Genomic DNA, 15,094 nt, shown 5'->3' on the forward strand with positions numbered 1-15,094 from the left:
GGAGCAACATGTGACCCTAGACCCTTATAAGGGGCCATTTTTTTGGAGAAATCATGCAAAATCTGAATAAATAATCTGAATAAATAAGCTGTGTGGTTTGTTAGGATGAAATATGGTCTGTATGGCAATGTGAGTAATTTATGCTTACTCCTGCTACTGTAGCTCTAACTTCCTTTTTACTTAGGAAGCTCATTGGAACAATTTCCTCTCCATCTCTTTTGTCAGATGACCGATGTTCTGATGAGCCAGCGTATTTTTCCCCCTTCGCTTTAGTTTTGTTTTTTAAACCATCACCCTGGTTGTGTCCAGGTCAGTGTGTGGTGGAGTAACCGATGGAGACCAACGTGGACGAAATTGACGCGAAGGCCTCTGTATTCAGCCAAGCAAACCCTCTTTATGACAACACCATGAAGCTCCACGAGGCCGACCGGTACGACATCCAACACAGTGGTAAGACAAAATGCCATTGTTCACAATAAAATATTTTAAAAAGTATAATCTAAACAAGTCCAATATAGAAATTCTTTTAAAAAAAGATATATATATATATATATATATATGTATTATTTTTCTCAACATAACATCAAATCATCAAATGTCAAAATGACAAAATTAATGCAAAAATACACAAACTAAATACACAGCTTTCTGAATTTTTCGTTCTGTTTTATTCAGCTGTTACATTCTGAGTATGATATTTCCTAATATTGACTGTCATCCATGGCAGTGCGGTATATCAGTCTGCTGATCTGTAATATTAGAACTCTGCTGAATACAGCAACATCAGTGTTTGTACTGTATGTGTGTTACAGAGCTAAATACCAGGAAACCAGCGAAAAAACGTTGCTATATTTCAGTTCTCGTACTGTGTTTGCTGCTGCTGATTGGACTGAATTTTTTGTTGGCATATAAAGGTGAGATGGACCAGAAATAAAATGTAAATTTTAAAAGATATTCATTTCTGTACATACAAATGATTCAACCAAGTGGCGTGTTTTAGATTTCAAATAATAAAAGCATTAACATTAGTATTGTGATCTTTTGAGGACGTCAAACATTATTAGGTCATTTTGATAATTAACTATAATAACTAACCACTGTACATTTCTATTTATAAATCATGTAAGCTAGCTTGATTTCTGTTGTTCCATGATTAAATCTGATTGATGCATGTCATTTTTTTAATGATGATTTTGCATGTAGTCATTACTCTGGAGGCTTGGGTTCACCTTCACTGTGCATCGTCTGATGGCAAGACAGCAGAACTCATGTCTGCTGGAAGAATCAATCTGGGCAGCTCCAGTTCAGATCAGGTACACACACACATATCCGTAGATGCGATACAAATGCACACATATACACAGAGAAAGTCATGTTTTAAGAGAACTGAAGTTTCTGTGTGTGTGTGTGTGTGTTAAACAGTGTCTCTCAGATATGTGTGGGAACAATGGGACTCTAGAGAATCTAAGGACTCAACTAAACCAGCTCAACATTAGTGCACAAAGAGGTACACACACACACGGATTGGGTTTCCATGTTTTATGGGGATATTAAATGTAATGATTTTTATACTGTATGAAGTGTATTTTATTGCCCTTTACGAAAATGCCAAAACTATTATTGCAACTTGTTGTTCAACTGCTATAATAAACATTTCTAAAAATGCCGACCTTGGGAATAATTGTGAAAATAAATGAGAATGTTTTTGTTCATTTCATGACTGCTTTAAAGCATTTAGTCAGGAGTCACTATAGATATGTCCCACTATTTTTCTTTCTCTTTCACAGCCATGGTTTGTCCGCCTGGTCCACCTGGCAAACCTGGTCCACCCGGTCCACCTGGCATTCCTGGATTTCACGGTAACTACTCCCGTTCCTTGAAAACATTGTCAGTCAGTAACCCCAACCTCTCTGTCACTCTCATTTAACGATAGTAACATTAGAATAATGCTAAGAAGCGTTATATTCATGATGAATTTGTCCAGTACTTGTCTGCATGAGGCCTCCGGGTCATGGCACCAATGTAACAGGTCCTACTCCGAATCACTAAGAACCTGTCCCCAGCTCAAGGGGTAAAAATGGCAATAACAGTAACAGCGGAGCACAGTGACCAGAATAGTGTCAATCACTTTCCCCATTCCTTCACAATCTATGTGTTTTTAGCTCTCCCTGCTGGTCAAAAGAAACATAAACCCTGAGATAAAGCTGTAATTTGACCTTTGTTGTCTTAGATCCTTCATTCGACGTGTGTAGATAACATTTTAGACATTTTGATGTCACCAGTCAGTATTTATAATGCAGGTGTGTGTATCAGGTCCTCCTGGAGTGCCAGGGTTGGTGGGACAGAAAGGACAGGCTGGCTCACCAGGTTTGTTTATTTTTTTATATCTGTATGAATTTGAAATAATTGCTAAAGCATAAGATGCTTTTCCGCATACAAGGAAGATGGTGCAAAACAAACCAAGGTTAATAGAAAATATGAATGTTCTCTCTTTCAGGTCAGGTAGGTAAGCCTGGAGCTCCAGGTGATAAAGGACAGAAAGGAGACCAAGGACTAGCAGGTGAAAGGGGCCCGACTGGCATGATGGGTGCACCTGGTAATGGTCTTTTCACATCTTCCCAACAACTCTTACCCCATCTGGAACAGTACGACATGTCTCGCTATGACTTCTCTCTCCAGGCATTCCTGGCTTGAAGGGGGATACAGGACAGAGAGGATTAACAGGTGCTCCTTTATGATGATCAAAGGCCATCTGAATAATTCATACTATAATAAAACACAACATATGTGTTGTGGAAATACTTTGCACTTGTAAGAGTTTTGGTATTGCTTGAATGAAATCCTGTCTGGTATTTTCTCTGTGCACACAAGGTTTACCTGGGACTGATGGTCGTCAAGGTGAAGATGGAAAGCCTGGTATCCATGGAATACCAGGTCTCTATGGGCCACCAGGTATCATCTAAAAGATTTGATAGCATGTCTAGAGGAGACCATTTTATAACTACTAAAAATAATAACACATATAAAACAATAATAAAAATAAAAGACTGTATAGCATTTCTGTATTTTTTTACAATGCAGTATGGATGCTAGGATGTTTACAGTGAGACCATGTCTAGGTTGTTGTTATGATATTCTGGGGGGTTGCAAGGTTAATTATTGCCCGCCTCAATTAAAAATAACCAACCCTAATTTGACACTCTGAAAACAAGACATTTCAATGCAATTTGACACTTTTGACACATTGTAGTTTAATTTACATCCATAAACTTTATCACATATACTCTTAAATCTATCTTCCTCAGGTCCTAAAGGAGACCCAGGTGCCAGAGGTGAGAGAGGAGAACGGGGGCCTTCAGGTCCTAGTGGTAAGAAAAAAACCCAGATCATTGAACTAATTTTTCACCGTCTCAAACAAGTCTAATTCAGAGATCATATTTTCCTCACTAGTATACGTTGTATTATCAGGATACCTTTGTTTTGAGGCAGTGATGTACCCTCACTCCCCAAAATTTGACAATTGACATTTCATTTGTGCCTTACCCTGATCTTTTAGGACCTCCTGGTCTGGAGGGACCTCCTGGTCTCCAAGGACCACCTGGAGTAAAAGGTTCACCTGGACCAAAGGGAGACGCTGGTGTTGCCCTTCCAGGTACTGCAGGAGTGCTAAGGAAAACAACATTTATTTATATTATGTATATTATTGTTTCAAATTGCAGTACAGTGTACAAAAAATACACTAATAAAACAACAACTAGACACATACAAATGCTTATTAATAAAACCAAGATTTAAGTCTAGACATAAAAATTTAGGAAAGAGCAGCTCTCACATAATAAGGGAGACCATTTTAAAGATGATATATATATAAGAGGAATATGACATTCATTTATGGGCACATCATTGTTTTCAGGGCCACCAGGACAACAGGGACAAAAGGGAAGTCAAGGATCTCCAGGTAATTTAAAACAAACACATTAAAATATGATAAACATTGAGATTATGTCATATAGCTGTCATCTGAGTTTGATGTCACATGTAGGTGTTCCTGGCCTTCAAGGTCCGAATGGAGAAAAGGGCAGCAAAGGTGATCAAGGTGAGTTAATATTAGTTAACACTTTATATCAGTAGTCCACTTTAGACATATGGGTTCACAACATACTAACTAATCAGAAACTTTACAAGTATGTCAACTATGTCTACTGACCCTAAACCTACCCCCACAGTCTACTCTCAGAGTTAGCAGAGAATTAGTTAAGATGTAGTTGGCATGTAGTTACAAAGTTATACCTATAGGTAGAGGAATGTCTAAAGTTGACTATCAAAATAAAACCAATGATTATTATTGACAAGAAATCAACATCCAACTGTGCATGTTTCTTATATTCCTTCATCTTATATTGTATTGTATTATATTTGTCTGTTTTCTAGGCCTAATAGGACTTCAAGGTATGTTTTGGTGCACATCTGTAATATCATTGAGTGTACAGTATCTGTGTGTTTATTAACCTGTTTTGTGAGTAAACTGATTTACATTTAAATGCATGATGGTCTTGAACAGGCCTGAAGGGAGAGAAGGGTGATGCAGGATCCTTGAGTAGAGACTCTGGTAATTATTTCATAAATACTTATGCGTACTACTGTGTGTCACTGTTAACAAAATAATTCCTAAAGGAAGATCCTAATATTGTCTTTTGGAGGTTCTGATTAAATAACAGCAAAATAGCAGCCACTTTAGCAAACATCTAAACAAAATGTATATTGGCTTGCACTACAGCCAACCGGTTCTGGCTTTTTTGCTGCTAAGCACAGCGACGTGTACCATTGCAGTATTTCAACAGCGTGTCTCATACATGTGTATTTGTCGTTAGCTGTGGTTCGTTTAGTGGGAGGTTCCAGCCGCGGAAGAGTGGAGGTGCTTCATGAGAACGACTGGGGAACGGTGTGTGATGACAGCTTTGACACTGTGGACGGTACGGTGGTGTGCAAGATGCTGGGTTTCCAGAGGGCCACTCAGGTGTTCACGGAAGGTGCAGGTGATGTATCCATCTACGGTTAAGAGTCTTTGGTTAATGGTTCAGGGGTTTACAGGCTATGGTTTCCAGAAATACTCTCATGATGGACTGCTGTGTATCTGCCGCAGGATCTGGACGTATCTGGCTGGACGAGGTGAGATGTACCGGAAATGAGATGAGCATTTTTGACTGTCCACACGGAGGATTGGGAGTTCATAACTGTAACCACAACGAAAATGTGGGCGTTAGCTGTGTCTGAATAAAAGGAAGAAAACTTCTCACACCAAAGACCTGTGTACAATATGAATGTATAAAGACCACAACAAACTCATCCATGTGTATCCTAAAACTGTTCTAGCTGGTAACACTTGCTGACTAAATAAACAGCTTAATCACGTTTTGATTTCTGTACAGTTAACACTCTGTGGCTCTCTCACAATGCTTCTTTAAATTGCACTCGCATTTTAGATCTGAGAGACACAAATCAACAATTATCATTCAGAGGGCATCTCTGCTCCTGTTCTCCTCTCCAGGGACCTCCTCTCTCCAGTCCTTCACTTCTCGTACTGTGTCTGTCTGGCCCCTCATTAGCTGTGGGACCCTGGGTAAAGGAAGGGTGGGCTTGGGAGTGAGGTCCTCTGAAGGGGTGAGAGGCCACACTAATAAATAAATGATGCAGTCAGTGATGGTAATAATAATGAGAGAGGAACAGATATGTTAGCATTTATAAAGAGCTCCGGTCCACTGGGAGTGAGATGCTTATTAGTTTACCTGGGAGCCTTTTTATTAACTGGAATTGAATCCGTGATGTGATCAACACCAGAGTGTATTACTTACAGACAATGTTGACAGCTATGCAGCGTAATCACAATAGACTTCATTGTGTTGACTTCTCAATTTTCTGATATGACTTTGTAGTCGCATTACTACAAAATAGTTTTCTGTGCAACAAATGGTGTCCTTTAACACAACCGTTCAGGGAAAACTTGAATCTTTAAACTTGAGCAACATAGGAAAGCGTTTCATTTATTTTGAAAAAAATGCTTTTTTAGAGCGTGAATGAGGAAGTACAACTGCTGAGGTTTCCTTAAAAGTTGCTTGTTTATGTGCTGATGTGGATAACCATGTGTTGTAAACAGAGTTGAGGAAAATCTGCTGACCAATACGTTCAGGATTTCCTAATCCTTTAGATCTGAGCATTTATGCCCAGTGTCCTGTAAGTCGGCTATATTCATCTACTTTGTTTTCTTGAGAACAGCTACAGCAACAAACTTGTTACAGAATGTGTCTGTTTTGACAGATTGGTATTACTTTTCTAATTCATCTGTCTTACCATATTTATCTATGAACCTAAATGCCCATTACATCACCAGTACACTAGTACCATGCTTCCCAACCACATTTCACTAGAAACACTGCACTAGTATCAACCAACTAGAAAGTGTCTCTGAGACCTGTCCTGGGATGTTTCTCTCTCATCTAAATGCTTTGTTTAGCCTGCAGGCAATACAGATTTGTTTTACAGATCAGGTTTTTTTCTTGTTTCCTTTTAATTCCAAATAATCAAATCAGGTTTGTGTGTCCTGTGCTGTAGTCACAGTTGGCTTTGGCTCCTTTAAATACTGTATCTGTCACAGTGTGGTGCAGGAAGGATCACGCAAATGATGCACAGCCTTTAACAATCCACACAGAGTTAGTTCAACACAGAAGATCAGGAATCACACGTATACATAGACGAGAACGGACACTGGACAGAATCTAATGAGTTAATGACAGGCTGATCTGAACATAATGACGCCATTAGCACAAGATATGGCACATGAGGTGTGAGTACAGACTAAACAGTCCGGGGGTGGGACAGTCCGCCCCCCTCCCGGAAGGGAGACGAGGAGGATCAGGAGGGCCAAGGCAGAGCAGGATGGCGCCGGAAATCCATGCGGACACAGGGATCCGGGAGGCTGTGGTAGAGCCAGAGTGACAGAGGACAGAGGTACAGCTGTAGGGAAGGAGGAGACTGACAGATCCGAAGAGATGGAGGGACGAGGCTTAGCCGGAAGTGGCGGATGAACGACGATGAGAAGCCAGTGGGACGAGGGAGCCCGGCGGAGCTGGAGGACCAGTGGAGACGAAGGAGGGCTGGACGGGAGAAAGGGGCAGGATCAAATTCCAGTTCGGTTTTCCAGTCAATCAGTTCCTTTTCCATATCTAGCAGCTCCAGAAGTATTATCAGCACACCCTCAGCTTTGGTGCAGCGTGCGGAGCTCCACTTCATGCTGTACGTGTCTTTCTCCAGCGTGGCGAGCTCTGCTGCTGGCTCTGGCACCTGGTCTGACATCAGATCCTCTGGCTCCTCAGCTCGTCGGTTGCATTGGGCACTGGCTCTCCGTCGGCGGTGGGCTGTGGCTAGGGCTCCACACAGTGGGGAGATTTCTAAAAGTGCTGTAATCGTGTGTGTGATCTTTTCTTATAGTAGGGTTGTGACAGACCCAAATTATCACCGCTGCAAAGTTGCACATTTCTACGTGCTACACGTGTTAATGTAGTAATTATTTCAATTTTTGGTGCAATGGCATTTCTGCGCGGCGTCAGAGACGTTAGCGTGATCAGTCATGAACATGATCTCTGCACTATCTAGTGTCTTACTAATTCACCGTCACGCACTGTGTGCAACACATTCTTTCTCCCTCTTCATGTTTTGTCCGTTTTCTTCACTGCTAAAGTCCTTGTTCATACTCAGCAATGCTGGACCTCTTTTAAGAGTTAAGATGCTTTCTGAATTACCTTTTTCTTAATTTTAAGAGGAAACACCCTCACTTCTAAGATTTTTCCTAGAAATTTGTCACCAGGAGAAACTCATGAATAGACCAATTCAGCACCTGGACTCTTCCACTACAAAACCATGCTGTTGTAATATCGGCAATATGTGGATTTGCATTCTCCTGCTGAAATACAGCATTCTCTAAAATAGACGTCATCTGGAGGGGAGCATAAGTTGCTCTAAAACCTTTCAGCATTCATAGTGCCTTCCAAAGAGATGCTGGCTCTTCTTCAGCCTGCATTTCCAACAAGAATGTCAAATTTGGACTTGTCTGACCATTGAACACTTTTCCACTTTGAAACGGTCCATTTTAAATGAGTCTTGGCCCACAGGAGACGTGTTTACATACGGCTTCCTTTTTTGCATGAGAGCTTTAGTTGGCATCTGCAGATGAAACAGTGGTTTCCGGAAGTATCCCTGAGTTTAAACATTTGTTATGTACTCTGTTTCTATTGTAAATAGACTTGAAAGCCTTAGTTCATTGTATTCAAATATAAAAATGGAAAAAACAACATGCCATCATTTCTGAAATTGGGGAACATTTGCACAATGAGTCAAGCAAACATTAAAATGCCTTTACAGATATTTAATTATGATTTCAGCACTAGCAAAAGTACCTCTATCAACCACACCACAAATGTGGCTTTAGGCATGTTCAGCTAATGTATGATGGACATCAGCAAACAACCACCATCAAAAACTCAGAGAGTAATCTCTTTATCTTAGCAGCCACATTCTATTCAGGTCTGTTTTGCCCCGAGCAAGATCTGTAACATAATGCTTCACTGCTTCAGTGCAAAAAAAACGCTGTCTGTTCTGTATGGGTGTGATATACTGTTTTATGAACTAGTGCTTTGTGTGAGCTGTTACTAAGTTGTGTACTGCTATATGTTGTATTAGCCAAAGAAACATCCAACATTAGAACATTTTACTCCATTATCGCCGTATGATTATTTATCAGGGTTTTGGTACAGTGCTTTTCGTTATTTATTAGCCTTGTAGCTAAAACGTTTCCTGCCTTAGGATATGAACCGCTTTTCTAAAATGTCACGTTTTACTCTATAACACGTGATTTTGTAAAATGTCTCATTTGGGCAGTGCTGGCGTTTGACTTTCACCCAGTTCCATCTGTTTTCTTATGAAACATCTATATATATATATATATATATATATATATATATATATATATATATATATATATATATATATATATATATATATATAAATATAAATATATTTAATTGTGCAAGTAATCATTTTCCTCAAATTTTATTTGCTTTATTTCTTTCTAAACCCTGAATTATACTGATTTATTTAATTATTTTTCATTCATGATGCATTCAGAACAGCCATACAAATTGTTTTAGATATAAATGTTAAACAACTTAAGTACATTATTATTAAAAAAATTATATTATTGTTATATTATTTGTTATATTTCAATTTTTATCATTGTTGTTGTTTTAAAAATAAAATATATATATATTATATATATATATATATATATATATATATATATATATATATATATATATATATATATATATATATATATATATATATATATAAAACGTCCAGAGATGAATAGAAGTAGGTCTTTTACTGCCCTCTTTTGTTGTACAGGCGTATTACATATATGCTTCAGTCAGTGAAAAAGGGAGTATTAATTAAGGTGAATAAAATTAAATAGCATCTGAGTTATCATCTGCAGGTCGTGGACGGTGGGGTCAGGGGTCATGTTATTCCCTGATCTTACATTAACGCAGCAGAGGAAACTGTTAGAAAGCAGATGTTAATGATAAAACTTATTCAGGAGAATATCATTTTATGTTAACGCCAATCATTTATGCTCTATATTTTTTTTATATAAGTTCCTATTACAGAGTCATATATAATGTCAGCAAAAATCGCTGGCATTATATGCCTATAGCGAATAGGTGTGTAACATTTAGTGATTGTTCAACATCAAGTGATTCTCTGCCGTCCCTTAAATGTAAAACACAGAATGCAATGGCTTTAATGATCAAAACGCATTAGCACACATGCCCTGGGTCTCCGCTTACTTCCATGCACGTGTAGTATCAGTACTCTAACTGGCCACGAGAGGGCGCGAAATACAGCCCAATAGAAACCAGCACAGAAATCCTAATAGTTTCCATTAAAATACCATTAGGAACAATTAACATGTCCAGTAAAACCATTACATAATATTTTTTTGTAGTGTGTTTTGGGCACTTTCCCAATAGGATTGAACGTCCCACCAATAGAATATATCACACATCATACCATTATACTTTCCATTAAAACTAATAAAATTTCCATTATAAGTTTTCTTATATGCATGCATTTTCTTTAAAATATTATTTCACTGCGCATTTTTCATATGGCACGACAGATATGGAGTTTAGCGTCGTAATTTATGAACTTTAGGCATAAACGTATGGAAACGTAGGTGAGAATCGACTAATACGAACGCCTTTGAACGGTCCACATCTGTTCCGCGAGCGCGAGGCGCGCATTCTTCACGCATGACTAAACGCATGTGCTCCGTCTCTGGACCCCAAAGGGCCTCCCACTGTACACGGTTACAATATCAGTGATCTTTACACGCTGCCTACTTTTACACACCTTCCCTCGGTGCAAACGCCTGAACGGAACGGCGAGGGCTCTGAACGAAGCGTGTTAACCAAGCAAACAAACAAAAAAAAAGATGACATGCCTCATTACTGTCTCATCGCGCTCTGCATGAGGCCCGTACGGGCTTATTCGACATGAAATTTTAATTATAATTATCCGACATTCAGAAAGATTTCATTTTACAGTTTGCGATTAGCTAAAATAAGCTACCGGAAATTAACGCTGAAAATAAGGATTTTTTATTTACAAATTGCAAGTCTCAAAAAATATCTGATATTTTGGGAACGTATGGCTTGGGGTGGAAACTGTAAAATGTAAAAAAAAATAATAATAATAAATGGGGGAAAAAAATTAAGTTGCCGAATTAAGTGAATTAAGCAGGGGTCCGTTTACATTTTGTTTAACGCGGAAAAATACATTCATCATAGTTTCACCAAAGCCCTGCCACGTGAGCGGTAAAATTAATCACGGGACGTTTAGCTGTCAATTAAGCCGTTTACCCGAATAGAGCGTTTGGTGAGCGGAGCCTCGTCGGGACGTTCAGGGCTGCTTTGATTAAACGCTTCCTGCGCGCGTCGTGTCAGGCGCTTTTACCCGCGCGCTGTGATGAACGCCCAGCTGATCGCGGTGAATGCGCGCTAATTAAAACCTATACATTAGGGGTTTATAGGAGTTCTTGAGGCGCGTCTTGCGGAAGAGATAGTGGCCTATTCGGCCATTTACCGCTTAACCGACGCCGCCTCGCAATAGCCCTAATTACAAATTAATTAAGCGCGAACAGATCGTTCTCGCGATAAGTTTTTCGAGCGCCCAAATATTGAGAACGAGGCTATACAACCAAAACCCATGCGGCTCGTCCTGAATGAGATCTAAATTAAATGCTAACCGATTATTTATATTGGTAGCCCATTTATCGCATTAACAACAAACGTGTAGCCTAATTTAAATTGGACGTGAAATTAGTATATTTTAATAGTATAGTATATAGTAATAGTATATTTTAATAGCTTACACTATCAGTAGTAGTGGTATAGTTTTAGTATAGTTTTTTCAACGTAAATTAAATCATTTGGAAACAATTATTCAGAAACAATTATGCAGATTTGGCTTTAAAGTTAAAGTAGGTAGTTGTATATTTTGGCAAAGTCGTCCAGACTAGGCTATTTTTATTTTTATTTATTATTATTATTATTATTATTATTATTATTATTATTATTATTATTATTATTATCGTCTTATTTTTTTAACTGTTTCGTCTCATAAGCTGCAAATAGCTAGTTATTGTTTTAACATGGGTGAATTTGCTCGTTCTCACTCTCAAAGGCAACCCCGCGCCGTTTGATACCCGTGAGCACGGGCGCGGAACGGAATTGGACGCTGACGCACGTGGCAAAGAGCTCCTTTGTCATGGATAGGCTCCCCGCTCATCTATGTGATCTGATGTGTTTCCGGTTAGTGGCCACTAAGAGTGGTTGTGCACGAGCAGAGTTCCAGAAAAAGAGGTGTCAAACCCAGGTCTGGCAACGCGGAGGGCGCAGGAAAGCCGCGCGCCGTCGGTCCCGTCCGAAGCGACAGCACGCGAGCGTCGCCTCCCCACCACACGTCAACAAGTCGACTCGCAAAAATGTTCTCACTTTCGCGGCAAATCAGCGCGTTGTCATGGATACCTAGATAGCGTTTCCCGGTTCTTTTGTCGTGTTTGGAACGGGACGGGTCTTTCATCTCTCGAAGAGGGGAGCCGGTATGGATCAGAGCGAAGATGACAGCGTCTCCCTGTCACCGAGCCTGCCCTCTCCGCCTCTGCTCCCGCTGCAGGCGGCGCACCACAGAAACACCAACTTTTTCATCGACGACATCCTCAGACCGGACTTCGGCTGCAAACGGGAGCGTCGTCCGGCGGTCCCCGGCGCTCCGTGTCCGGACTCCGGCTGCGGTACCGACGGCGTTTCGTCGTCTGCCTCGTCCGCCGGCTCGTCCCCGGCCAGAAGAAGGCGTTCCAAGGCAGACGAGGCGGACAGAGGGGACGCGGGGAGACCCGGGGTCGTGTCGGCGTCTTCTGCTGCTCAGAATAGCCCGGGTGAAGAGTCCTCGCCCGGTAAAGACGGCCAGCAGTTTATGTGGCCCGCCTGGGTTTATTGCACGAGATACTCTGATCGACCTTCATCTGGTAAGGCATCAGCTAACAAATATTAATAAAAAGTAATAGTTTTATATATATATATATATATATATATATATATATATATATATATATATATATATATATATATATATATATATAAACAACATATCTTTTGTTGCATGAACCAAAAGCAGGGAAATTTCATAATATCGAATATCGCGTTTCAATCGTAGAAATATTCCATCTGATATAATCATATAAATAATAATGCCTCGTGTTCATCAAACCAGACCAAATTGAGCAAGATATAAAACATTAAATGAGTTTTTTTGTTCGTTTTCATGCACGATCCACACAGCGCTCCACCGATGGGTTTTAACGTTATAGCCCATGTATTAATAGTTTGGCCGAATCATAAACGTTGCGCGTTTACAAGATAATTGCTTAAGAATTAATATTGTCCAGTAAATATAACTATCTTCACGAAATTCACTACGTAATCGTTTTTAACGAAGCAGAAAAAATGATCTGTTGCGTGTGATTGATCGCGCGTTTTAGCGTCGAGGCTGTGCTTTTGTGCTGCTAAACATTAGGCCTTGTGACCATTATTATTATTATTATTATTATTATTATTTAATAATAATATCTCACAGCCTATTTAGCTTACAGCGCAGGCCTGTTTAATTTAATCTCGTGCATTTAATCCTTCCTTGATTTTCTCGATTTTCTCATATGAAAATAAATCTACATCTACAACGATATTAATAGGACTAACCTATTTAATTCTTTTTAACCTATTTCTTTTCCATCGTACATTTTGTCGCGCGCATTGCATTAAAACACCTTCAGGAGCACTACAGAAGTCAAAACGAAAATACTTTTTTGTTCCCTTTTATTTAGCAACATAACGAGAAACCTCTCCTCTGCGCGTTATCACGACGCTTTATTCATATTTTCCCACAAACGGTTGATTTTCTTACTGGACAGAGTTAACGACGCCGCCTTAAAAGGCAACCCAATTTTCTAAAGATTATAATTGTTCAAAGTTGTTGCCGTTCATCTCGCGGCCTATTGAATACCCCTCTGCTCTGGTCTATCCTCCGCGCGCGCCGTCCAGAACGGCTCCGGCGCTTAACGAGATGCTTGATATTCATGGATTCGTCTCATTGTTGTCTCCACGCAAGGCCCGAGGACCCGGAAATTGAAAAAGAAGAAAAACGAGAGCGAGGACAAGCGACCCAGAACGGCGTTCACGGCCGAGCAGCTCCAGAGACTGAGGGCCGAGTTCCAGGCGAGCCGCTACATCACGGAGCAGCGGCGGCGGGCCCTGGCGCGCGAGCTCCAGCTCAACGAGGCGCAAATCAAAATCTGGTTCCAGAACAAACGGGCTAAAATCAAGAAGGCCGCCGGACTCAAGAACGACCTGGCGATGCAGCTCATGGCGCAGGGACTGTACAACCATTCCACCACCACCGTTCAACAAGACGGCAACTAGCCGCGAAGACAGACTCCGGTCACCGGAGCAGACGGAACGTTATAGTTACTTCATCGACCTGTTTGGTCTTTTTTTTTTTACCACAAAAACGGACCGCGCTGGTTGTTGTTTGCCGCTAGTCAAATCAGACACTTTACATGTAATCATGATTTGTTTTTTATGCTGTTTAAAGCAATATTTCTTCGTGCCAAAGATGTTATTCGATCAAAGTATCCAGTATATATTTTTTTCTTTGATTATGGGGATGCGGGTATAATGGGAGACTTATCCGATATCAGATATTATTCTTTGCGAGATATTTAATATTGTATCCAAATAAACCTCTTTTGTACATGCAAAGCCATTTTCTCATTTCGCCCCCGGTAGACCAAGTCTTTCGACAAATTTCGTCGACAAATCTGACCACATTTCGCCATTACGTTTACGATAAAAAAAAATATTATCAGAATTTTTTACTTGACATTTTCATGCACAGACAGTGCAATAATTTCACCGGTAGTCTAATGCATATCAAAACTATAATTACATTATTGCTTACAGACTAGGATGAAAATTGCGGCAAAATCGCGGTGCAAAATAATTTTGTTAGCTGAAATACAGGCCTACATTTCAACCCGATATCATGAAAATGCGTAGAAATAGTGCGTAGAAATAAAAACGAAAACTCGATACGCAAAAATGGACGCGCATGTGTTACGCGAAAACTGAGACCGGGCTCTAGCCTACATTATTATTATTAATATTGATAGCTCGAAGGTTAAACAAAATCATCTAATCTATTTTAATAGGAAGCACGCGCCTTGTTGTTTCATATACTCTATTTTCGTCGGCCGTCTCTGTTTATAATCGAGTAGTCGAGTGACTGTTGTGGGCATGCCGTGGCTTTTTTCTAACCGATTAATCAAAGCAAAGACGACAGAGAACCGCGAACACCTTATCCCGATGGGAACCGCTGTTTGTTTTCTGAAGCTCTCCGCCCGGGGCCACGTTTCGCAGCGTCGGACCCG

General features: G+C 40.1%; 2 protein-coding genes across 3 annotated transcripts; both read left to right on the forward strand.

Moving 5' to 3' along the window:
- Window positions 1-277: 277 nt before the first annotated feature.
- marco (macrophage receptor with collagenous structure) lies at window positions 278-5,412 on the forward strand. The gene is made up of 17 exons (XM_043249690.1): window positions 278-450; window positions 813-914; window positions 1,204-1,313; window positions 1,423-1,507; window positions 1,788-1,859; window positions 2,314-2,367; window positions 2,498-2,596; window positions 2,680-2,724; window positions 2,872-2,952; window positions 3,306-3,368; window positions 3,557-3,652; window positions 3,914-3,958; window positions 4,043-4,096; window positions 4,432-4,449; window positions 4,562-4,609; window positions 4,872-5,036; window positions 5,144-5,412. The coding sequence occupies exons 1-17, from the start codon at window positions 333-335 to the stop codon at window positions 5,272-5,274; spliced, it is 1,386 nt and encodes a 461-aa protein (XP_043105625.1). The 5' UTR covers window positions 278-332; the 3' UTR covers window positions 5,275-5,412.
- Window positions 5,413-11,885: 6,473 nt separating this feature from the next.
- On the forward strand, window positions 11,886-14,426 carry en1a (engrailed homeobox 1a). Of its 2 annotated transcripts, none has more exons than XM_043248313.1 (2): window positions 11,886-12,637; window positions 13,765-14,426. In XM_043248313.1, exons 1-2 carry the CDS (start codon window positions 12,214-12,216, stop codon window positions 14,085-14,087), a joined length of 747 nt encoding a protein of 248 aa, XP_043104248.1. In that variant the 5' UTR covers window positions 11,886-12,213; the 3' UTR covers window positions 14,088-14,426. The 2 variants fall into 2 exon arrangements, with proteins under 2 accessions (XP_043104248.1, XP_043104249.1); XM_043248314.1 differs by having other exon boundaries at window positions 11,903-12,637; window positions 13,777-14,426.
- Window positions 14,427-15,094: the final 668 nt, after the last annotated feature.

This window comes from Puntigrus tetrazona, chromosome 9 (genome assembly GCF_018831695.1).
Source record: "Puntigrus tetrazona isolate hp1 chromosome 9, ASM1883169v1, whole genome shotgun sequence".
Lineage (NCBI taxonomy): Eukaryota > Metazoa > Chordata > Actinopteri > Cypriniformes > Cyprinidae > Puntigrus > Puntigrus tetrazona.